General features: G+C 42.7%; 1 protein-coding gene across 1 annotated transcript in view; it reads left to right on the top strand.

Annotated features, from left to right (window-relative positions):
- Positions 1-23,877, top strand: part of LOC311090908 (alpha-2-macroglobulin-like) — a 29,877-nt gene extending 6,000 nt beyond the window's left edge. Inside the window, exons 8-34 of the mRNA XM_084126541.1 lie at positions 8,805-8,916; positions 9,026-9,146; positions 9,257-9,366; positions 9,451-9,621; positions 9,703-9,936; positions 10,044-10,253; positions 10,340-10,489; positions 11,623-11,748; positions 11,914-12,007; positions 12,303-12,420; positions 13,257-13,482; positions 13,553-13,679; positions 15,195-15,316; positions 15,406-15,457; positions 18,689-18,772; positions 18,859-19,035; positions 19,181-19,256; positions 19,452-19,608; positions 21,583-21,657; positions 21,739-21,901; positions 22,008-22,201; positions 22,285-22,497; positions 22,611-22,729; positions 23,037-23,118; positions 23,201-23,284; positions 23,387-23,492; positions 23,614-23,877. Of these exons, the coding sequence (XP_083982667.1) occupies positions 8,805-8,916; positions 9,026-9,146; positions 9,257-9,366; positions 9,451-9,621; positions 9,703-9,936; positions 10,044-10,253; positions 10,340-10,489; positions 11,623-11,748; positions 11,914-12,007; positions 12,303-12,420; positions 13,257-13,482; positions 13,553-13,679; positions 15,195-15,316; positions 15,406-15,457; positions 18,689-18,772; positions 18,859-19,035; positions 19,181-19,256; positions 19,452-19,608; positions 21,583-21,657; positions 21,739-21,901; positions 22,008-22,201; positions 22,285-22,497; positions 22,611-22,729; positions 23,037-23,118; positions 23,201-23,284; positions 23,387-23,492; positions 23,614-23,654 (3,544 nt within the window). The 3' untranslated portion in view covers positions 23,655-23,877. The remainder of the gene's footprint in view (positions 1-8,804; positions 8,917-9,025; positions 9,147-9,256; positions 9,367-9,450; positions 9,622-9,702; positions 9,937-10,043; positions 10,254-10,339; positions 10,490-11,622; positions 11,749-11,913; positions 12,008-12,302; positions 12,421-13,256; positions 13,483-13,552; positions 13,680-15,194; positions 15,317-15,405; positions 15,458-18,688; positions 18,773-18,858; positions 19,036-19,180; positions 19,257-19,451; positions 19,609-21,582; positions 21,658-21,738; positions 21,902-22,007; positions 22,202-22,284; positions 22,498-22,610; positions 22,730-23,036; positions 23,119-23,200; positions 23,285-23,386; positions 23,493-23,613) is intronic.
- Positions 23,878-24,705: the final 828 nt, after the last annotated feature.

Below are 24,705 nucleotides of genomic sequence, written 5' to 3'. Positions count from 1 at the left end.
CAAACTAAGTACACCTTATGATTCAATTGCTTGTAGAACCATCTTTAGCATATAACTTGAAGTAATAATTTTCTATTTGACTTCATCAAGTCTCTCACATCGTTGTGGAGGAATTTTGGCCTTCTATTCTTTACAACGTTGCTTCAGTTCATTGAGGTTTGTCGGCATCTGTTCATGCACAGCTCTCTTAAGGTCCACCCACAGTATTTCAGTCGGGTTGAGGTCTGGACTTTGACTGGGCCACATTTTCAGCCATTCAGTTGTAGATTTGCTGGTGTGCTTGGGATCATTGTCCTGTTGCATGACCCAATTTCAGGCAAGCTTTAGCTGTCGGACAGATGGCCTCACATTTGACTCTAGAATACTTTGGTATACAGAGGAGTTCATGGTCAACTCAAAGACTGAAAGGCACCCAGGTCCTGTGGCTGCAAAATGAGCCCAAATCATCACCACCTCTCCACCAGTGTTTGACCGTTGGTATGAGGTGTTTTGGTATTGGTGTTTGTGCTGATATGGTGTGTTTGGTTCCCTTTCAAGGGAACTCGCGTTGCGTCGAGTTTGACGCTATGGGAACGCTTTGCGTGATGACGTCTTGAAGCACATGTAAAATCAGTCCAATGGTGTGGCGGAACGTCAGAGGCGGGTGACGTCACGTACCAGGAAGCTATAAAAGCCGGCCCGAAACAGAAAACGAAAGCTTTCTGAGTCTTCAGTTGCGCTCTGTGTGAAATCTGTCTGTATATTTGGTGTTGTCTGTCTATATCATATATATATATATTCAGTATGGCGAGCGAGCAGCAGTTTAGAGTGTGTGTCCATCCCTGCCCGCGTTATTTAACGGGAGGTGACACACACACTCTTTGTGTTGTTTGTTTGGGAGAGGAGCATGCCCAGTCAGCACTCGAGGGTGGTGACTGTGTGCATTGCTGTGCGCTTCCATTGCGTACGCTCCGATCCCGCTTGGCTCGGTTCAATCCCGACCACGCTCCCCAGGGCTCGGGTCCCGCCGCTGCCGAGGCACGGCGTCGATCTCAGACCTGGGGTTCACAGATGGATTTATCAGTGGATGTTGAGACGGGCTCTGCCTTATCTCAGCATCCGTCTGATAGATCCAGTGCCTCTTATCAGGGTGTGGAAGCACGCGCTGCGGTTTCTTCCCCCCCGATAGAGGTACCAGTACTGCAACTATCCAGCTCTGAGGAGTTGGATGTTGTGAGTATTGTAGCTGAGTCTGAGGATTCGCCACCTCAGTCTCATGCGTTTGAGGAACTGCTCGATGTCATTACTAGAGCTGTTGACAGACTGTCTATTGAGTGGCCAGAAGATAGGCAGGACGTTCGTTCGAAAAGTAAGCTCGACGAACGCTTCCTGCCATCTCGTGCGCAGCCCCAGCGCAGGAGCCTGCCGTTTTTCCCCGATCTCCACACCGAGATGTCGAGATCGTGGGCGAAACCAGTGTCATATCGAGTGTATACTGCACAAACATCACACTATTCATCCATTCACAATTATAAAGAGCATGGTTATGGGGAGATGCCGAAGGTGGAAGAGACGCTCGCGAGCTATCTCTCTCCAGCAACGGCATCTTCTCTGAAGGCTCCTGCACTTCCATCCAAGCCAGTAAAAGTTACTTCTTCCCTGGTTCATAAAGCTTATGCCGCCGCCGGTCAGGCTGCAGCGTGTTTACATACAATGTCCATAATGCAGGCTTACCAGGCTGAGTTATTGGGTGATTTTGAGGAGGGCGGGGGTATTAGTGCTGATACGGTGTCTGAACTGCGTAGAGCCACGGATTTGTCTCTCAGGGCCACCAAGGAGACGGCTAAATCCATCGGCCGCTCTATGGCAGCCCTGGTGGCCACTGAGAGGCATCTGTGGCTCAACTTAAGTAACATAAAGGACAAAGAAAAACATGTTCTTTTAGATGCACCAGTATCCACGCAAGGGTTATTTGGAGACGCAGTTAATAGTGCTGTAGCGAAGTCACAAGAAGCTTCAAAACAGGCAGCTGCACTTCAGAAACTTCTCCCCCGCCGTTCTTTCTATGAGGCTGCTGAGCGGGAGCAGCCTCACTCCTCTAAAAAGAGCGCTGAGCACCGCGCCACTCAGAAACAGAGTGTTTCCTCCCGTGCTCCCCCACAAAAATCTCGGGGACACGGAGGGCGCTCTCAAACCCAGCAGTCTTCGAGGGGTAAAACGGATCTGCGGACCGTTATTACCGCCAAGAAGGCTGCTGGGAAAAAGTCCTGATGTCTGAGGGCTCAGGACAAATGAGGGTAGTCCCCCCGAAGCAGAGCGGTTAACACCTCTTTTCACGGTGCCCGTCTCTCTTTGGTGCCCTCAGGGGACCGTTCTGCCAACCCTGCCGCCTCCGGCGTTACAGGGCGCAGCGGTCTCCGGCGAGCACATATCTCAAGGTCCACCCGGAAACGTAGTGGCCTCGGGATGCCCGCCCCCTCTGAGGAGGGTGCTAGAGCAGTCTGTTTGGTCGTTCCCTGCCGGTGCGCCGTTACAGGGGGACGAACCGACTGCTCAACAGCAGGAGAAAAATACGGTGCCGTCTCTCTTCGGTGCCCTCAGGGGACCGTTCTGCCAACCCTGCCGCCTCCGGTGTTACAGGGCGCAGCGGTCTCCGGCGAGCACATATCTCAAGGTCCACCCGGAAACGTAGTGGCCTCGGGATGCCCGCCCCCTCTGAGGAGGGTGCTAGAGCAGTCTGTTTGGTCGTTCCCTGCCGGTGCGCCGTTACAGGGCGACGAACCGACTACTCAACAGCAACAAAATCCAGAAACCAGTCTCGAGAGACTGGTACCTCTAGTAGAATCTTTGACAGCGTGGAAGCTACTGTCAAATGTTTCTCGTTGGGTCCTGCAGACCGTGGAAAAAGGGTATTAGATACAATTCTGGTAACGCCCACCGCGGTTTATGGGGGTCCTGCCCACAATGGTGGGCCCCGAGCAGGTTCTGGTTATGGAACAGGAAGTAAACACTCTGTTAGAGAAAGGGGCCATAGAATATGTACCTCCCTCCAACAGGGAAACCGGGTTTTACAGCCGGTACTTCATAGTTCCAAAGTAGGACGGGGGATTGCGTCCCATTTTAGGTCTTCGAGTTGTCATGCAGCTCAAGTTCAAAATGTTAACATTGAGACAATCGTGCCACAGATTAGTCCGAGGACTGGTTTGTCACGATAGACCTCAAGGACGCATATTTCCATCCGTCCGTGTCATTGGAAGTTCCTGAGGTTTGCTTTCGGGGGCAAAGCATACCAATATCGAGTTCTTCCATTCGGCCTGGCTTTATCACCCCGCACTTTCACCAAATGCGTGGATGCAGCTCTGGCGCCTCTGCGCCTCCGGGGTATTCGCATCACGAACTACATCGACGATTGGTTGATTTTAGCTCAGTCGCATTAGATGGCGGTTCAACATCGAGATGTTGTTCTCGCCCATATGAAAGAGTTGGGGTTACGGCTGAACGCCAAGAAGAGTGTGCTTCTCTATTTTAGAGGACCACTTTTTTAGGCGTGGTTTGGGATTCAGTGTCGATGCAGGCGCGCCTGTCATCGCCACGCTTCGATCCTGGCAGCTGTGAGAAGTGTAAAGCTAGGCCAGCTACTCACTGTCAAACAGTTCCAGAGACTGTTGGGTCTCATGGCAGCAGCTTCCAACGGGATACCTTTTGGACTGCTGCACATGAGGCCCCTGCAGTGGTGGCTCAGGACCAGAGGGTTTTTCCCCGAGGGGCAACCCATTTCGCACAATCAAGGTCACGCGGTGATGCCTACGTGCCTTGGTTATGTGGAAGAAACCTTGGTTCCTGTCCCAGGGCCCAGTGCTGGGAGCTCCTTGTCGTCGCAAACTGCTAACGACGGATGCTTCCCTCACGGGTTGGGGAGCGATCCTGAGGGTCGCTCATCTCAAGGTCTGTGGGAAGACCATCATCGTTCCTGGCATTCTATAGCCTAGAGATGTTAGCTGTCTTCCGGGCTCTGAGGAGCTTTATCACAGGTCTCAGGGGACACCATGTGTAGTACATACGGACAACACGTCGGTAGTCGCCTATATCAAGGGGGTTTGCGCTGGCACGCCATATCCTCTTGTGGTCCCAGGGGAAGTTGCTGTCACTCAAGGCAGCCTACATCCCCGGGGTCCAGAATATAGGAGCAGACACTCTGTCGAGACAGGGGCCGAGGCCCGGGGAATGGTGGCTCCACCCCCGAGGTGGTGGAGCTGATATAGAAATTATAAGTGGATCTGTTTGCGTCTCGAGAGACGTCTCACTGTCCACTTTGGTTCTCCCTCACGCATCCAGCTCCTCTGGGACTGGATGCTATGGTACAGACGTGGCCGAGGCTACGTCTGTACGCCTTTCCCCCAGTTGCTCTGCTCCCGGGAGTTCTGGAAAGAGTTCGCAGGGACCGGGTTTGCCTGCTTCTTATAGCCCCGCGCTGGCCGGGCAGAGTATGGTTTCCCGATCTTGTGTCTCTCCTCGACGGGCCTCCTCTGGAGCTACCCGTCAGGAGGGACCTTCTGTCCCAAGCAGGGGGCTCGATTTTTCACCCCCGACCAGAACTGTGGAACCTGTGGGCTTGGCCTCTGAGGGGGCCCAGCTCATAGAGTCAGGTCTCTCAACTGAGGTTGTTGAGACCATTCTACAGTCCAGAGCTCCCTCCACGAGGAAACTTTATGCCCTGAACTGGAGAGTATTCACCTCTTTGTGTAGTGACCGTCGGTTGGATCCAGTCAACTGCCCAATTGGTACAGTTCTGGAGTTCCTGCAGGACCGGTTCACTGCAGGTCTGACCCCGTCCACTTTAAAGGTTTATGTGGCGGCCGTAGGTGCTTACCACAGTCCTTTGGGTGGAATGTCTGTGGGGAAAGACCCCTTTGGTATCTCGTTTCCCTCGTGGCACTTGGAGGTCCTCCTCCCTTTCGAAATCGGACCAGGAGGCGATTAATTTGCTTTGCCCTGTTCGGGCGTTAGACGCGTATGTCCACAGAGCTGCCCTGTGGCGTAAAAGTGACATTTGCTCCCCTAACAAGGGAGGTCCAGTGTCTAAGCAAAGGATGAGCAGTGGGTGGTTGAGACTATCTCACTTGCTTATGAGGCGGCTGGACAGCCTTCTCCTGTAGGCTGTCCGGTCGCACTCTACGAGGAGTATGGCGGCCTCTAAGGCCCTTATATCAGGAGTTTCGTTACAGGACGTTTGTGATGCGGCAGGCTGGTCCTCACCGCACACTTTCGTCAGGTTCTACTCTCTGGATCTAGACTCTGCTCCAGGGTCTCATGTTTTGTCTTCCTAGTGCTGCTCACCAGATTTCACACAGGACAGACATTTGTAGCTATGGAGGCGTTGGTATAGACGTTCCCATAGCGTCAAACTCGACGCAACGCGAGTTCCCTTGAAAGGGAACGCCTCGGTTACGACTGTAACCTCGGTTCCCTGAAGAGGGAACGAGCGTTGCGTCACCTTGCCATATCTCCTTCATGCCTGTCAACACGACTTCAGACTTTACGAAGCTTTCGTTTTCTGTTTCGGGCCGGCTTTTATAGCTTCCTGGTACGTGACGTCACCCGCCTCTGACGTTCCGCCACACCATTGGACTGATTTTACATGTGCTTCAAGACGTCATCACGCAAAGCGTTCCCATAGCGTCAAACTCGACGCAACGCTCGTTCCCTCTTCAGGGAACCGAGGTTACAGTCGTAACCGAGGCGTTTTAGCCGATGCAATTTTGCAAACCTAAGCCATGCTGCCAATTTTTTTTTACATTTTTTTAGAGAGAAGAGGCTTTCTCATGGAAACCCTTACAACATGTCATCCTCCACCTGAAGCCAATTTCTGTACTTGGTTTTCAAGGCAGTCAATTTTGAAAACCGGCCTCATACAGACAGCTTAAGGTGAATGGAAGAAGTAATTAAACTGAGGATATTCAGTCATCACACTCGACCAAAACGAAGGCAGAGAGCAAGATCTTTGTCTGAAATATACAAGGTGTTGGCATCTCTCCCTTGCATCTATCTGTTTAACAAATTCAACCTGTCCAAAATGTCTACAACTTAAGGTATGACAACTGCACTAACCACAGGAGGTCAGCTAGGTGCTGTACAGAGGTGGGCACAAATACATCAAAAACTATTTTGTTACAAACTACAAATACTGGCTCATGAAATGTAACAAAATAAAATACAAAATACTGATGTGAAAAATGTATTTAAATAAAATACAAGTAATTAGTATTTTGAAAATACAAAAATGCTCCACAATAATCTTGTCTTTTTTTTTTTTGTATTACTGAAAGGTCAATAACACAAATAGTAGCATTAACACAAATATGAGAAATGTGTAAATTCAAAATGGCGAAGTAGCAAAAAAAAAAGGGGGGGGGGGGCAGACAGAATTTGTCACAAAATCAAAATTAAATTTTAATCATAATATATATGATTAATCATATTAATCATAATACGTGTGGGTTTGTTTTACACACAAGACTCTAACTGCCCTGATCGCGTATGCCTTTTCCATAGTAGAATCGCGCTGCGTGCGCAATTATTGGAAAACTATAGGATTGATGTAGCCTGACTTCGTCATACTCATATTCTAGGCAGAATGTGAGTCTGATACTGCTCCATAGGGCTTTGATTATGAGGCGTGTCTTAACCGAACCAGGAAAAAAAAAACTGCACTCAATTGGATAGACCTACAACCAATCAGAGCAACGCAGTAAGTGATGTATGTTGAGCGACGCATAGTTGTCAACAGAGCTCAACTGCACACACAGGAAGAAGTTGTAAAGTAATGAGTAAAGTAATAATAAAGCACTCCATGAGTGCGACCAAAGGAGAAACCACAATGACCACAGGGTTTTCATTGCGTCCCATCTTCTTAGCAACCATCGGAGTCAGCTGATAAATTAAACTTTTGCCGAATCCCGTAGGAAGGACGGCAACACATATTTCCGATCGACATATGCCTTGATTGCGGTTCTCTGTTCGTCTTTTAAAATTAATGCGCTGTCGATTTCTTTTATAACAGACGTGATAGCGGAATCTAAACATCTCAATTCTCCTGCTGCAGTCATCTTTGTTGAAAACCTTTGGTGACGTGGGTGATTACGTAACCGCAGATCATCTGTCCATCATCGATTAAAGCCCGCCCTGGCAATTTGATTGGCTCGGCCTTCTGGGAGCCGAGCATAATTACTCCTCAACGGATCCAGACCGAACTTCCCGACCAAAAAATGTTGTGGGCGGGGTTCGGGCTGGCACCCAGGCTAGGATTGGTGATTATTTTATACAAAATCCGACGGAATATCAATATTTCTCATATGTAATACGTTTAAAAACGTGTAAAACCTGCAGATGGATGTTATATTGTGAACGCTTGCTTGGTATGGAGATTTCAGTGGAGTTACGAAAGACGCGCTGTTTCATAATAGGTATGAGGTCCTTTTATGAATGACAACACAGTGCATTGATCTCATAAGGCACAATTATTTTCTCTATAATGCTGTTCAGTGTGCAATGTGTGTGTGTAGACTGTATATTTTTCACAAAAGACTTTACCTTAAAGGGATAGTAAGTTCACCCAGAAAGGAAAATTCTGTCATCATTTACTTATCCGTATGTTGTCCCAAACCTGTATGAGTTTCTTTCTTCTGTTGAAGTAAAAAGAAGATATTTTGAAGAATGTCTGTAATCAAACAGTTGACGGAAGCCATTGACTTCCATAGTAGGAAAAAAAATACTATGGAAGTCAATGGCTAGGCTACTGTCAACTGTTTGATTACAGACATTCTTCAAAATATCTTTTTTTGTGTTCAGCAGAAGAAGGAAACTCTTACAAACTATCCCTTTAATGCCGTTTTTAAGAGGAGCAGCACCACTTCTTCTCCTGTTCAAAACATAGACTGTAAAAAAATATGGACGTAGTGTCCGTGACGGGGTTCAAAACTCATTCACTTCTTGGAGGGAGCCCGGTCTACAGGGTGTCACGTGATTTTCGTGCATCTAACCTGGACATTGCCATTGCCAACATCAGACCGAAAATATGGCAAAATCATTTACTATGGTGATAAGCATATGTTGATTTTTCTTAAGTATTTAAGTATTTGAAATACTCTAAATACACTCCCTCAAAATATTTTGTTACAAACTACATTTTATTTTTTCCACACCTGCAAAATACAAATTACAAAATACACTAAAGTAATTAAATACGTATTTAAAATACATTTAATTGAAATACTGCCCATGTCTGGTGCTGTGCAAGGTCGGACTTCGCATAAACAAGAAACGTCTTCACTTCTGAATGCAATTTGTAGAGGCGATGTAAAAGAGGTTCTGGACAGCCAGTGTTTTTTTTTGTTTTTTTTTAATGTACACATCTACTTGAAAATCAATCAAATACAGAGTCCCCACCTGATGCCCTGTCTGTTTTTTTGTTTTGTTTTTAGTTTTTTTACAATTTGCGCCCCACACTTTGCGGTTGGGGACATGGGGGCCCATCAGGACTGCCTATGCATAGGGCCCGGGATCTTGAGCTACGCCCCTGCACATGACTCCATTTTTGCCTAGTTTTTGTTAAATAAACATGACATGGTATGTCATGTTCTGTTGTTCATCTGAGGTTGTATTTACCTAATTTAAAGACCTGCTAAGGACCAGATGATTTTTTGGTATTATGTCCTGATACATAAAACAATAGAATTCAAAAGGGTGTACTTTCTTTTTCACATGACTGTATTAGTTGCTTAACTCAACCCTGGGCTGTAGATCAGTTGCTTGTACCTTTTTCACAGATACACTTATGGACAGCCTGTACCTGGTAAATCATGGGTGAAAGTGTGCCGTAATAAATTGTCCTACCAGAGCCTTTACACCGATCCAGTGTGTTTAGAGGAAACCATTGAGGTATGTAAGTTGAGAAACAGTTCAAGTAATTGCATCTTTACTTTCCTCCATTTATCCAGTTAAACCACTCTTTAGTTAAAATGCTATGTTTGTGTTCATTCATAATTAGATAAAAAAGACAGGCTGTGCCATCCATACCTTAGAAACATCAGTCTTTTTCAACGCCACACTAAAGGATAGGCTGGAGAATTATCTTCGTGTTGAGGCAATGGTTACAGAAGAAAGAACAGGTGAGCTGCTGGATTTGGTCAGATCCTGTTACCTACATTTCTTGAATTTCTCTTTTATGTTTTACTTTTATTTTAATGAATATTTATTTTGGTGTTTTTACTGTTTACAGAGATCACCATGACAAAATCTGAATCTGTAACTCTCACTTATGAAATTGGTAAAGCCACATTTACTGAGCTGCCCAAAACATATGAACATGGATCAATTATAGAAGGAAAAGTAAGTCTAAAATCAGTTTGTCTCAGTTTAACACCATTGAGATGTACAGAATTATTCATTAATTTATTATCTTATTTTCAACAGATCAAACTCTCAAATTTCAAAGGTGCACCAATTCAAAACAAAGAGGTTTATCTTATGGAGGGTAACACTTGGTCCCCAAAACTGCTCCTAAATCTCACTACAGACAGCGATGGACTGGCCAGCTTCTCTTTTAATACGTCCAGTCATCCTAAAAGTGATATTAATCTGATTGTAAGATAATTTGTGTTCACTTAGTTTTGTGTTTCTTGAAGAGTTCAGTTGCATGAGTTATTTCTGATTCTTTGTTATCAGGCAAGTGTCTCTCAAGAGCCCCGTTATTATAGCCACAACAAGCCTTACATCTCTGTGGGTATACAACCAGTTCAGCTCTTCCAGCCTGCCACTCCATACACCCCAACACTAAGTGAATTGATTATAGAGAATACTGAGCAACCATTAAAGTGTGACTCTGAGTTTACAGCCACCATCAAGTATTATTTTATTGGAGAGACTGTTGAAGACTTCAAAACGGACATTGTCTATATGGTGAGAATATGTGCAGTATTTATATTATTACAGAGATGTTTTTGTTTAACAGTATTATTTGGCTGCTCTAGTCAGTTTGTTATTAGAGTGTCATCTGTCTGTTTCAGGTTTTGTCCAGAGGAGTGATTGTTCATCATGGATATGAGAAGATTGAAGTGAAGTCTTCTAATGGAGCAAGTGGCATAATGTCGTTCAAACTGTCTGTTGGTTCAGATCTGGCTCCTGTACTGCTGATTCTGGCATACTGTGTTCTGCCCAGTGAAAATGTTGTTGCTAGTAGCAAAAATTTCAACATTGAAAAGTGTTTCAAAAACAAGGTATGCATTGTAGCTTTAGAAATGAGCCTCTTTACTGTATTACTGATTGTATTACTAAATTAAATCCTATTCACTGTATTTCACAGGTGTCTGTGCAGTTTTCTCCTGCTAAAGCGGTTCCTGGTGAGAAAAACACTCTCCAGCTCTCAGCTCAGCCTGGTTCACTGTGTGGCCTCAGTGCTGTAGATCAGAGCGTCCTGATCCTGAAGTCAGGAAAACGTCTGGATGCTGACAAGGTGTAGATGCTTTAAGATTCAGTACTGATTAACTGCGTCTTCATAGTGTGAATTTACAGTGTGAATTGTCTCGTGTGCTGTTCCCTGAAAAGCGGGAATGAGATGCTGCGCTGCGTTTCAGAGCTTTTGGGAATACACTTTGTGTGTGACCAGCTGCAAAATATGTATTTAAACACGCCAACGAAATTGGCCTTGAACTTGGCAGCCTCTGATGGTGATGTCATTGGAATGTGCTCTTGTCAGAGACTATAAATAAATGTGAAACAGGTGCGTTTTCAGGTTTCTTTGTCTGAAGAGACGTCCTGACACATCGTCAGTGCGGCAAAAAGCGCAGCATTTCATTCCCGCTTTTTCAGGGAATAGAGTTACAGTCAAGTAATGTGAGATGTTCCCTTTCAAAAGTTACTCTCAATCTTGCACTGCTTTTCAGTGTTTAGTGGACCAGCATATGTACTTGCTACAAGGGGGCGCCCCAAGGCGAGCACGAAGCAGCTTAACCGAAAACCTTTCATAATGCTCGCAGTAGCCTTGTTCCAACGCATGGGCAGCATGCTCTTTTCCAAAACAGATAAAACAGAACTGAGGTGTGGCGTTTATTCAGGCAAGGGCCGTGAACACTGAGACACACACTGTCTGCTTTGACTCATAATTTCTCTTTTCTTCTTTCGCTTCACATACAGAGAGAATTTCTGCACACTGCCAACAAGAGTGACAGACAAAGAGGTGAAGCACACAGAGACTAACGCAGTATGGTCTCGAAGACAGAGAAACCTGAAAACGCACCTGTTTCACATTTATTTATAGACTCTAACGAGAGCGCATTCCAATGACGTCAGAGTCTGCCAAGTTCAAGGCCAATTTCATTAGCGTGTATACACACATATTTTGCAGCTGGTCACACAAAGTGTATTCCCAAAAGCGCTGCAGCATTGATAGTAGCTTTTGAAAGGGAACTAGTGATAACAGACATTAGATATTACTGCTATGATCCATCAGTGTTTAAGCTGACATCCCAGTCTCAGGAGATTAACATTAATCTTCTCTTTCACCAAAATGGAATTAAACTTTTGTTGGAAAATATATGAATTATTTGGATATCATACTGATAATGTGTGAACGTGGTCCCGTCACAGGTCTTCAACTTGCTGCCAGTGCAGTCGGGGTCAGATTATCCTTATTCTGTTGAAGATGAGCGGGAGTGTCTGCATGTGAGACCCCGTCGAGCTGTGCCGACAGACAACGTCTATGAATCCTTAAAGGTAACAGGTGGATTATATGTGTGGCAGTGCACTAGATAATGATTGGCAGAGTATATACTGCACATGCATAAGTAAATCCATAAAAATCCCTCTTGATTATACTGAGAATAAAAATAATTTGTATTTTCATGACTTTTATTGTGGTTCATCATTATCATTTGACAGAGAGTGGGATTGAAGATGGCAACAAATTTGGTTGTGCGAGTGCCTCAGTGTCTGTCATACAGAGGCTTGATGTATCACCGATACCATGATATAGGTACATGTACTGTTATCACAATCCAAACTGTAATGTTTTAATATGTAGGTGCTTGTTATTAAATATATTTCCAAAAAATAAAATGTTCAATTTGTAAAACTTGTACAATTCATACAAATTACAATTCAACAATTGATGTAGTAGTGATGTTTTTTTTGTTTTTCTTTACAATAAAATAAATCTCTAACGTGTATGAAAATGATGATCTGCCTTCACTTCTGACTGCATATAGACTTATTTTGACGTGCTTTTCACATACATATCACTTAACTACAAAATATCACTTTTTTTCCAGAGATGGATTATATTCTAGTGGGTTCATCACTGGGTGGTAGTCTTGACAGAAATTCTCCAGCAGTGACGATTCGGACCGTCTTTCCAGAAACGTGGATCTGGGAACTTGCTGAAGTGGGGTATGTGAAGCGTAATCAGTATTTAACGTGTATCACATTTAACATCATATTTATCTTATTTACTCCTCTTTAAAACATCATCTCCCCCTCACACCCACAAGACCCGCAAGAAAATACCTTGCCTGCTTTGTAGATTCTGAATTCAGTTATTTTATCGTCTGTGTGCTGAATGTTGTTATTTAATACAGGAAAAGTGGCAGAGTCAGAATCAAATATGCCTATAGGCCTATGCCACACTTCCCGCTTCCGGAACGCGGAGTAGGGATTCAGAACTTCCGGTCAACAGTATTTCTCTATAAGGATTTGGATTATCTGCCATAATGTCTAAACCATCCGAGGTAGACTGACCACGAGCTATGAGGTTGTGAAACAAAGGTTTTTGCTCCTGTAGAAGCTATAAGTTTGTATGAAATCAACCTTGTTTTAAGAAAAACATGTTTTATCCGCGATCTTATGAAAAAAAACTACAGTACCCACAATCCTAAGCAGAGCAGCAACGTCTGCTGATTGGTCCAACTCGCTGTTACCATAGAAACGTTTACCTTACTGGCGGCGGAATTCAAACACTTACCTCTGTAATTGAAAATGAATTTCTCCCAGAAGAACTTGTACCCTTTCCTCAGTTTCGACGTTTCCACTTGAGAGTTTTCATTTACCATCCGAACCACATCGTCATATGTGACTTAAAGCAGGTTGCGGAGAGATTTGATCCAGCGGTATATATGGACTCTGCCATTGTAAAAAGCTAACCGGAAGAGCCGTATCCCTACTAAAAGACGTACTTCCGGTCTTCAATTTTTTCGTGACATAGGCCTATTGTTGTAATTCCTTCGCAGGGACTCTGGATCAGCTCAGGTTCCTGTCACGGTTCCTGACACCATCACCTCTTGGGAGACGGAGGTCTTCTGTCTGTCCTCTGAAGGTCTGGGTCTCGCTCCTCCTGCTCAGCTGACAGTTTTCCAGCCCTTCTTCCTGGAGCTCTCTCTGCCTTACTCCATCATCCGTGGGGAGATCTTTGAGCTGAAGGCCACTGTCTTCAACTATCTGTCCAAGTGCATCATGGTGAGATTTCAGACTCAGTCTAATCAAATCATATCAAATATGCCTCTAATCATGTGTGGTTGATTGACAGGTTAAAGTGACTCCAGCTCCGTCCTCAGACTACACTCTCAAAGCCTCCTCTGATGATCAGTATTCATCCTGTCTATGTGCTGATGGAAGAAAAACCTTTAAATGGATCCTCACTCCTTCTGTTCTTGGTGAGTTTTCCAAGCTGAATCATTCAGAGGAATTTTATTGCTAAGTGGTTGCTTTTCCTAAGCTCAGGAGACTTGTGATTCTCATATATCTCTCATTTTAGTATCAACAGCATTTCACCTTAGGAGAAATTAAAATGGGCACAAATGAGAAATGAGAATTATTTGAAAGACAAAGAGTCAAAACTAAGAATGTGGTGGAAGAAACATTGAACATCTATTTATTGTCTTGCTGCAATCTCTTACAAGACTCCAGTATAGGAATATTTTTATTGTTCAAAGGTTGCTTTTTTTCCCCTTTTTTTATCTCAGGAGACTTAATTGTTATTCTCAAATATCTCTCATTTTAGTATCAACAGTGACTCAAATGTTTCTCCTAAAATTCCTTAGGAGAAATAAAAGTAGGCACAACTGAGACATGAGAAAGTTCTGAGAGAAAGGATTTCAAAATAAGAATGGGCTGTGGGAAACATGGGAGATCTCTTTATTGTCTTACAGAGGGGGCTCTTTTTATGACTATAACGAAAGTTAGTTGTAACGAAAGTTAGTTGTTGTGGGAAGGAGGAGGCGGGAACTGGCGAATATTTAAAGACTTTAATCATGTAAAATAAACAAACAACAAAACGAAAGTAAAAGTGGCAGCCCCTTACGGATGACTGCCGCCACATATAAACAAAACCTATCATAAATAGTCCAGGCCTGGTCCTCTCTCATCCTTCACTGTCGTCGCTCCTCCTTTTATGCTTCCGTAGCTCCTCCGTGAGAGATATGAGACTGGTCTCATCAATCACACCACCGGCCTCGCATCTATCTCCCACTGCTCTCAGCCTCGCCCTGCTTGCCACAATGACGTTGGAGTTCCTCACGTCTCCTCACCTTCCGCTAGCTGCCTGTCCCCTGAACACACTGTAAAAAATTTCAGAATATTAAGGGTTACTAGTTTAAATGTATCTTCAATGCCCAGCATTGTATATACAGCACATTTTCCAAACACATTAGAAAGTCATAAATGAGGTAACATTAACATAAAAATGGAGACTTTTGCTTGAGTTGCTTGAGTTTGCTTTGCTGGGTCCAAAAGTCAGTTTTTTTTTCAGTATGCATTAAGACCTAAGGGGAGGATGAGGGTTTTAGAAGAGACCTCAACATCACACACTGTGCTCATATTTTTCTCCTTAGCTAGAAGTCTAGAAGAGTCTAGAAGACATCTCAACAACTTTACAAATCAAATATCTCATTATGAACTCAGTCATTTCTACCATATAATATGTATTAATAATCAAATTGGACAAAGAATGAGTCGTAAGCCTTTAATGTGCCTTTCAGCAAAGAAAGCTCCAGGGTTACTGTTCCTGTAGTGAGACTTCTGTAAGTCAGTTGTGGAGGTCTCTTCTAAACTTTAAAAAAGAGAAATGTGAGCTTCTCTAGCTGAGAAAATCTGTTTGTTTTGTTTTTTTCTGGGATGGTTTCTCTGTGTTTGTGTCTGTTGTATCTTCACGTACATGTCTTGTGTTGTAGGAGTCTTGAATATTACAGTCAGTGCAGAGGCAGAGGCGTCCCAGACTGTGTGTGACAATGAGATTGTGAGCGTCCCAGAGAGAGGACGCATTGACACAGTCACACGAAGTCTGCTTGTACAGGTCAGCGCACGTCAAACGTCCACTAGATGTCAATTACCCTTTATCATAATGCTGCTTATGTCAGAATGATGTATGATTTTATGCTGCAGGCGGAAGGAACTGAAAAGACAGAGACTCAAAGCTGGTTATTGTGTCCAAATGGTAAGTCTGAAAATATTTATACATTTTGGTGCCCTGATAATGCTGGGTCCCATTTGCTTTTGTCCTTTTTGGACAAATGAAGCTTTTTCAACTGACAAAAAGATGCTCAAAGAATTTTGACTCATTAATTTGTCATACAGACTGTAAAGATTAAATGGCTCTATATCTTCTAAACACAATCTCCAACTTCATGAAAATTAGTACACATTGCATAGAGGACATTTGAGGACCAATAGATGGAGCTAAAATATACAGTAACCAAAATATTCTAATATGTCTCTGACATTTTAATTGAGAAAGCAGAAAAAATTGCCAGCCTTTCATGACAAATTTAGTTCCCTTTCGAGGGAACTCAACGCCGCATCAGCTGACGCAATGGGGACGCAGGACCTAGTGTCTGAGGCACGTGTAACAACAGCCAATCATGGCTGATGCAGTGATGACATCGCAAGATTCTCCCCAGTGTATAAAAAGTTTTTTTCTCATGATTCTGACGAAATAGAAAGCATGGAGTCAATAAAGACAGATATTTGTAAAAGATCTGTTTCCCGCACCATGCCACAAAATTCGAAATACTATGAGCTAGTGGAGCTTATGACTCGTGCTACAGCCAGACTGTGCTTGGAATGGTCCGGCCCATTCCCTTGAACAATCTATGGCCGCTCTGGTGACAACAGAGGCATCTGTGGCTTCATTTGTGGCTTCATTTGTAACATAGCAGTCCTCCTGGATGCCCCTGTCTCACCCACTGGTCTGTTCGGCGCAGCCGTTGAGATGGTAGTGAACGGGTTTTGAGAGGCGAGGGCAATTGGAAAAATCATTCCTTGCCGGGTGCAGGCTCCTCCTAGCGGACCAACCAAGCAACTGCAAATTGTTCATGTAGGCCTAGGTGTCAGGCATGATGCACACTTTTTAAATGGTTGACATTAAAATAAATATGAGCTCATGCGGTACTGAAAAAATAGCAATATTTACACATGATTTGACAGTTTATTTGATTAAAAATCTAAAAGGTGTGCATCATGCCTGGCACCTACATGAACATTTTACAGTTGGTTTTATTACTGTAAGTCATTCTCTTCAGATGCTATTGAAGTTAGAAACGTGTGTACCAATGTCGTATGTAACCTAAATGCGTGAATTTCGAATATCCAGTGTCAAGCCAACTTTATGCCAGTATTTCACTAGGAATCGCTTAGCGTGAAACTTTGTGCGTTACATTCATATTCTGAGTCCAGTCTTGCCTGTTCCTATATCTATGATAGCCTGCATCCCCAATAAGGTGAGAATTTGGTCTTTTATATCACTGTATTAGTCCATTAAGCATTAAAGGGGGGGGTGAAATGCTATTTCATGCATACTGAGTTTTTTACACTGTTAAAGAGTTGGATTCCCATGCTAAACATGGACAAAGTTTCAAAAATTAAATTGTACGTTTGAAGGAGTATTTCTGTGGCAAAAATGCTCCTTCCGGTTTGTCACAAGTTTCGGAAAGTTTTTTTCGAGTATGGGCATGTGTGACGTCAGATAGGGCGGAATTTCCTTATATGGGTCCTAAGGGCACTTCTCCCGGGAGAGCGCACACTCGTAGACCAGAGCAAGAGAGCGGAAAGCAGTTCGCCCATCATCACAGCGCTGTGCTCGGCTTTAGGGAAGTCAGTCTCACCAAAGAAGTGGGTTTTTAGTTGCCAGGGCAAGACATCCCTGCACAGATTCCCAAAAAACCCGGCGTTAAGGGACCAGTGGATGGAGTTTGTTTTTCCAGAGCATCAACGGAGTTGATGCAAGACTGTTTGTTCCCTGCATTTTGACGATGATTGTTTTATAAACAAAGCCCAGTTCGACGCCGGATTTGCAGATCGTCTAATACTTAAGGATGCAGTCCCAATGATAAAGGTTCACGGTCGTGCGTTGGAACCGTGAGTAAAACTGCTTGTCTGCTTCAAATGTCTGTGTGTTGTTAGCTATCGGCGCGTAAGCACAGCCCACACGGCACGCCTCCAGCCGCTCGTTTTTTCCCCGGAAAGACTCGGAACTGCCTATCTTTCTTTTATAAATATAATAAAACTAAAGACTTTTTGGAGATATGAAGGATGCAGTACTACTCTATAGGTACTCAAGATTAACATGAGATTGACTGAAAATGAGTGTTTCACCCCCCCTTTAAGTGTCCTCCTGACAGCAGGGGAATTCTGGAGAATGACGTATTCCGCAATATAAAGTTAAGAACTTAACAACCGAGAGAAATATATGTCTACTACCTCAGATCTAACGTTCTCTGGAGTGGACGCACACAACTTTAAACACTCAAAGGCACAAGGATGACGACCATAACTGCCGTCTGTCACGGAATCTGCATGGCTCGTTCTCGATGAACACAGGTGATGGCGGATACAGAACTGATCGAGTGCGCACAGCACAGTGAAGACTCCACAGAATGCGCTGCATTCCGCCAGAATAAGTCACTGTGATAGGGAGGAGCGCTATTGTGCATCCACATCCTAAACTGTTATCAGTGTCCATTATTAATGAGACTTTCGCACACTAGGTTATTTTTAGTCTCTAAGCAGGCACTGGTCAGCATGGCGTAGTTGGTATTGTCGTCGCCATTGCGTCAGCTGACGCAGCGTTGAGTTCCTTCGCAAGGAAACGTTATTACGCATGCAACCATGGTTCTCTGAGAGAGGAACCAGACGCCACGTTGCATTACCATGCTTTGGCTGTGCCTGCGCAGTCTTCCTTCAGACATTTGAAGCTGATTATGTGTTTTCAGGTTTCCTTTTTATACGTTGGAAAGCAGTTTGCAACGTCATCACTGCATCTGCCGGCCATGATTGGCTAGTTGGTACATGTGCCTCAATTATATTGGGACTTCACAGACGGTTTTAGAATGTTTCACGAGTTCGTTTGTCCATTAATCTTTAAGCTAATAAGGTTAAGCGTATTTGGCATGCTGACCGCAGTGGAGGGGTTCGAGGAAGCAACTTCAACTCGAGCTTAGATATACCCCCCTGTGATCAGTATGGCAACAATATGCCTAATTATGTTGGAGGTGTTGGGGAGGTGGAGGGATGCCACCAGAGCCAGGTAAGCGGCTGCTTATATGCTCCAGCAGTTAATTAAAAGATCAGATGGGTTCACTCCTCCCGAAATTACATTTAGGAACTTCGCTAAATTTATAGAGTTACTTTGCTGATCACTGATATGTGTTTCTGTCTGTCTGGTTTTTAGGTGACAGTCTCTCAGAGGAAGTGGCTCTGACTCTCCCTAAAGATGTGATAGAGGGATCAGCCAGATCCTCTGTTTCAGTCATTGGTAACATTTACAAATACAAGCAGAAATGAGGAGATTGGGTTTGGACTTATAAAATGTAGTGAGTTTCATGTGTGTATGGTTTATAGGAGACATATTGGGTCGTGCACTGAGGAATCTTCACGGATTATTACGGATGCCGTACGGCTGTGGAGAGCAAAACATGGCTGTTCTTTCTCCCAATATTTACATTCTGCAGTATCTGGAGAACACAGAGCAGCTCACCTCAGCCATCCGAGAGAGAGCCACAGGCTTCCTGAAGAGCGGTGAGAGACATAAATCATGTCAAGAAAATACCAAATTATGCATTTTTCAACACACCTGAAAGTCATTCAGTAAAGTTGAATAATCAGACACATTGAATCAACCCAAACAAACCATTGAAGTGTTAACCATTATAACACTAAACAGGATACCAGAGACAAATGAACTACAAGCATTATGATGGATCATACAGCACATTTGGTTATGGTGATGGGAATACATGGTAAATATATTTTCAATATCACTTTTGTTAAACAGAAATATCAAGGTAATCTGCAATAAACCCAAGAGTATGGTACCAAAAAAAAAAAAAACACATTTAAAAATGTGTCTCTCGGTTCAAATAATTTGTTTTGAAATTAATGATGGATGAAACACCTGATGACATTTTTTTTAATTATATCTTCCACACCACCAGGTTGACTGCCTTTGTCCTGAGGTCTTTTGGCAGAGCACAGAAATACATATTTATTGATCCAGAAATTATTCAGGATGCAAAGAATTGGTTAATAAGTAGACAGGATTCAGACGGCTGTTTTATCCAACAGGGAAGCTTGTTCAACAACAGAATGAAGGTCTGTCAACTTCTGTCTATCTATATCTCTCTATCTCTCTCTCTATATATAACACAATAGCAGCCACCTAGAAATGGTCTAGTAACTATCTAGAAAACCTGGAATCTTAGACCTGTAAATGTTTAAGCTTTAAAAAAAAAAACATTTTAGGCCTGGTTTCACAGACATGGTTTAGATTAAGCCAGGATTAGGCCTTAGTTAAATTAGGATATTTAAGTACCTTTTTTAAACGTGCCTTAAAAAAAACATTACTGGTGTGCATCTTGAGACAAAACAATGGCAGTGTAATATTTTAATTTTAATTTAATTTAATATTTTAATAGTCCCCCTGTAGTCAATCATTTGATCTCTTAAAACTCACTCTTGATCACCAAAATTACATATTTAACCCTCTACCGCATGGTGTTGCCATATGGCAACATACTCTTTGTGTTCATTTCCTTGCCATTGTCTCTTTAAGAAAACATTCTCGTGTTTTTTGTTGAAATGAGAAGACCTTAGTTTAGCCAATGATATGCTTTGGTTAAGTCACATGACATGCAGTTTTTTTTCTGTGGCACGATTTTTGACAGACTGCGGTCTCTTGTCGGTAGTTGCTAAAAAAAAAAAAAAACGTCAGTTTTTGATGGATCATACAACACATTTGGTTATGGTGATGGGAATACATGGTAAATATATTTTCAATATCACTTTTGTTAAACAGAAATATCAAGGTAATCTGCAATAAAATCGGAAACATCACCTCAGGTAAGTTAGTTTTTGGTAAATTGCTCAAATGTCTGTGTTGCCAAGCGGCAACAATGTGCAATAGTGGAATGACATTATTGCAATAGTTTAGCTAGCTACTGTACACTGAACAAAAATATAAATGCAATACTTATGTTTTTGCCCCCATTTTTCATGAGCTGAACTCAAAGTTCTAAGGCTTTTTCTATGTACACAAAAGGCCTATTTCTCTCAAATATTGTTCACAAATCTGTCTAAATCTGTGTTAGTGAGCACTTCTCCTTTGCCAAGATAATCCATCCACCTCACAGGTGTGGCATATCAAGATGCTGAAGCATGATTATTTCACAGGTGTGCCTTAGGTTGGCCACAATAAAAGGCCACTCAAAAATGTGCAGTTTTACTGTATTGAGGGGGGGTCCGGGGGGACCCAAAAACCAGTCAGTATTTGGTGTGACCTCCATTTTCCTCATGCATTGCAACACATCTCCTTCGCATAGAGTTGATCAGGTTGTTGATTGTGGCCTGTGGAATGTTGGTCCACTCAAATTTAAATAGCAATTTTTTTTCTAAACATTTCCACTATTGTATGTTGTTGCCGTGGCACCATATCATAAAGTACCTTAAAAAAATATTTTCAATATTACAGCACTTCAAGTTAAGCCATTCTAAGAAAAGAAAGAGTCAAATATTTTTTCCATAGGTCTATCATAATGCGTGTGGTAGAGGGTTAAATGTGTTTTCCTTGAAAAAACATTTGTCATGCCTTAAAATAGCTTGAATGTAACTCTACACCCTTGCCTCATTTAGTATATGTGGTTCTATGAATATGCAAATGAACCCCACCCCCAGTCAATCACGCCAGCTCAGAGATCCACTCGTTGACATCAGAAACACCAGCAATTTCAAACCTCGTTTTTGAGACTGTCTGGTTCACTGCAGTTTTAAGGAGAAAATACTCAGCATTGGTGTTGTCTTAAAGCATTTAAAAACCCCACACAAACATATAAACAACATTAAAAGCTTGTTTTTCAGAACAGGGGGACTTTAAGATATGTCAACGCAAGTTGTTTTCAGTGAAGACAGCTCAGACTTGCATTTTAGTCTGGGACTAGCTTAAAGCTTGTCTGTGAAACTGGCCATTAGACTTTCTCAAGCCAACATCAAAGTTTGTCTAGATGAACTTTCCTTTAGTAGCCTAGTTTGAGTGTGTTGCTTTATTTATCCTTCATTTCTCATATATTCCAGGGTGGAGTGAATGATAATGTGACCATGACTGCCTACATTACTGCATCATTGCTTGAACTGGAAACTCCAGTCACAGTAAGTTCATCTTCAGGAAACACAGTATAAACTCATAGAAAAATGACACTCACAGTGTCTGTTTCTCTGTTTTTGTCACAGGATCCTGTCGTCAGTAAAGGTTTGTCATGCTTGAGGTCCGTCATTGAGGATGTCAAAAACATTTACACCACTGCTCTGCTCACCTACACTTTCAGTCTGGCTAATGACACGGACACTCGACAGCAGCTTTTCAAGAAACTGGATGATGTTGCTATTTCAGACGGTAAGAGGTTTGTTTCTGATGATTTCTGTTGTCTTTTATGACTGGACTATTTGCTTTTTTTTTTTGTCATGATCATTGAGTTATGCGTGTGTCTTTTGTCCTCAAGGGTCTCATCTCCACTGGTCTCAGTCTGCATCTGCTGATGACTCTGATTCTCTGGCAGTGGAGATCAGCTCATATGTGCTGCTAGCTGTTCTCTCTGCAGATTCAGTCACTACAGCTGATCTGGGCTATGCTAACAGGATTGTCAGCTGGCTTGTGAAGCAGCAGAATGCCTATGGAGGATTCTCCTCCACACAGGTTACTCAAACTACTCCAATCAAACACATTATTAGCGGTGTGAATGAGTAAAAGTGACATTACTGAACACATTTATTTCCCAGGACACAGTGGTGGCTCTTCAGGCTCTGTCTTTTTACGCCACCAAATTGTTCAGCTCTGATGGCTCCAGCACAGTGACTGTACAGTCAGCAGGAGACACTCACCACTTCGATGTCAATCAGGACAACAAGTTACTGTACCAGGAGAAGCAGCTGCAGACCGTTCCAGCCAAATACAGCATTGAAGTGAAGGGCTCAACCTGTGTGTCTGTGCAGGTCTGTAGTGCGTTCAGCTTCATTTACTCACTTTCTCTTTCTCTCTTGGCATTGTGGTTATTCTGCTGTGAAATGGTTTATTCATTTATTTTTGTTTATGTTGACTCTCTCAGATAGCTCAGTTCTACAACATTCCCACTCCTACTGAAGCTAAAACATTGAGCATTGACGCTAAGATTGAGGGAGATTGCAAAACATTGGGACAAAATTTCATTTTGAACTTCAATGTCAAGTAAGAATTTTTATTCAAATCAAAAGATTATAACGTAAGATGAACTAACAAATAAGACTTTACTGAATATTTTTAACATCTTAATAAACACAAAAGCAATATAAACTGAAAAGGCATATCTCAGTAGTTAAAACTGCAACACTAAACACTTACTTGAGAAACAAGAAAACAGTTTTTTTATTGACACATTATGAGTGATTTGAGTGATAAACTCTGCATGTCTTGTAAATGACTGGCTTTTGTTCTCGCTTATTAATTAATTTATGAGGCATTTAAGAACCAAACCTTTTCATTTGCTCTTTTCCAGATACGATGGTCTACAGGAAAGGACTAACATGGTCATTGTGGATATTAAACTCTTATCTGGATTCACAGCTGATACATCAATGGTGTGTTTGAGTGATTCATCACAGAATGTGTAAAGGTTCTAGAGTTCACTATTTAGAAATTAACCAGCACTTTTCCCCACAGCTTGGAAGTTCTTCCGGATCATACGTACCACTTGTGGAACGGGTCGATTCTAAAGATGATCATGTCATTGTGTATTTGAAGGAGGTGAGAGAACAGCAACATTCATATGATTTTTAAATCATTAGGTCGATCCATAAAACTTTTATCCGTAATGTCCATGACTAATGTGTTTGTTTCCTCCTGCAGATCCCACAAAATATTCCAATGAATTACCAGATACAAATGAAACAGATTCTTCCAGTGAAGAATCTCAAGCCAGCTGTGGTCAAAGTGTACGATTACTACCAAAAAAGTAAGATTTAAAATGCATGTGTTGAATGTTTTGATCATGCGATGCACATTGTTTATTCAGATTTATTCCATGTACAGGTTTCCATTGTTGTATGAATGTGAACATCTTTCTTTTCCTTCAGGTGATCAGTCAGAGGCCGAGTACTCCTTTCACTGTGAATGAAGCTGCTGAAGTGCATCACCTCATAGTTCAGCTCGGATAAAGATGTTTGAACACTCTAATGCATAATATTATAATGTTTATTCTTTATCCTGTGCAAAATTATTTCCAATATCATCCCAAATTAGAACAACAACCCAAATTCTCATCAGTTTTTGGACACGTCTCTTGAGAACATGACTGTTCAATTCACAATGCATATGATTAATAAAAGTGATGAAAACAAGTTATAGTGAGCTGGTTGAATTGTTGAATGTGTAGTAGCTACATGCTATGGCAACATTTTAGAATCAGACAAGATGTTTTGATTATAGTTGGGATTGTTTTTTATCTGGTCTCAGCTCTGCTTCAGTTATCTTGTCTTGTAAGAGGGTTATTTATGACCATTTAACGAGTTTGTTTGCCCATAAAATCTTTAAGATATTAGGTTAAACTTATTTGGCTTGCTGTCCACTGAAGAGGGACTCGATGAAGCAGCTTCAACTCGAGCTCTGATATACCCCCCCAGTGGCTAAATGTAGGATATAATAATTGAAGGGCAAGGAACCTGAGATGAAGGTGGAGTTTGGGGAGGTGGAGGGATACTGGAACAGCTGATACTAGAGAGAGGTAAGCGGCTGCTTATATACTCAGGCTGTTGATTGAAAGATTAGATGGGCTCACTCCTCCCTAACTTACGTTTAGGAACTTCATTAAAGGTCCTCATGCTGTAGAATATTAATTTTGTCCTCCATTAACTGAACAGCATCATCAAACAACTAAATTATGAAAAATTTGAACAACTAACAAATCACCTTACCTAAAGTAATTGAGAGGTAAAAAAAACAGAAGAACGTACTCGGTTACTAACGTAACCTCGGTTCTCTCTAGAAGAGGGAACGAGTACTGCGTTTTTGTAAAAACGCTACGGGAAAAACTCTTTTTTCACGAAATACTGAAGAGCCACTGAACAGCCAATGAGCCAATCGCTCATTGGCTGTTCTGCGGCAACTGCATAAGCCTATCGAGCGAGGCCTGAAGTGACGGCTTCGCGCCCTCCTTGCCACTTCCCGCC

Source organism: Abramis brama (assembly GCF_963993115.1).
Source record: "Abramis brama genome assembly, chromosome: 10".
NCBI lineage: Eukaryota > Metazoa > Chordata > Actinopteri > Cypriniformes > Leuciscidae > Abramis > Abramis brama.
This window is presented reverse-complemented; position numbering and strand designations above follow the sequence as displayed.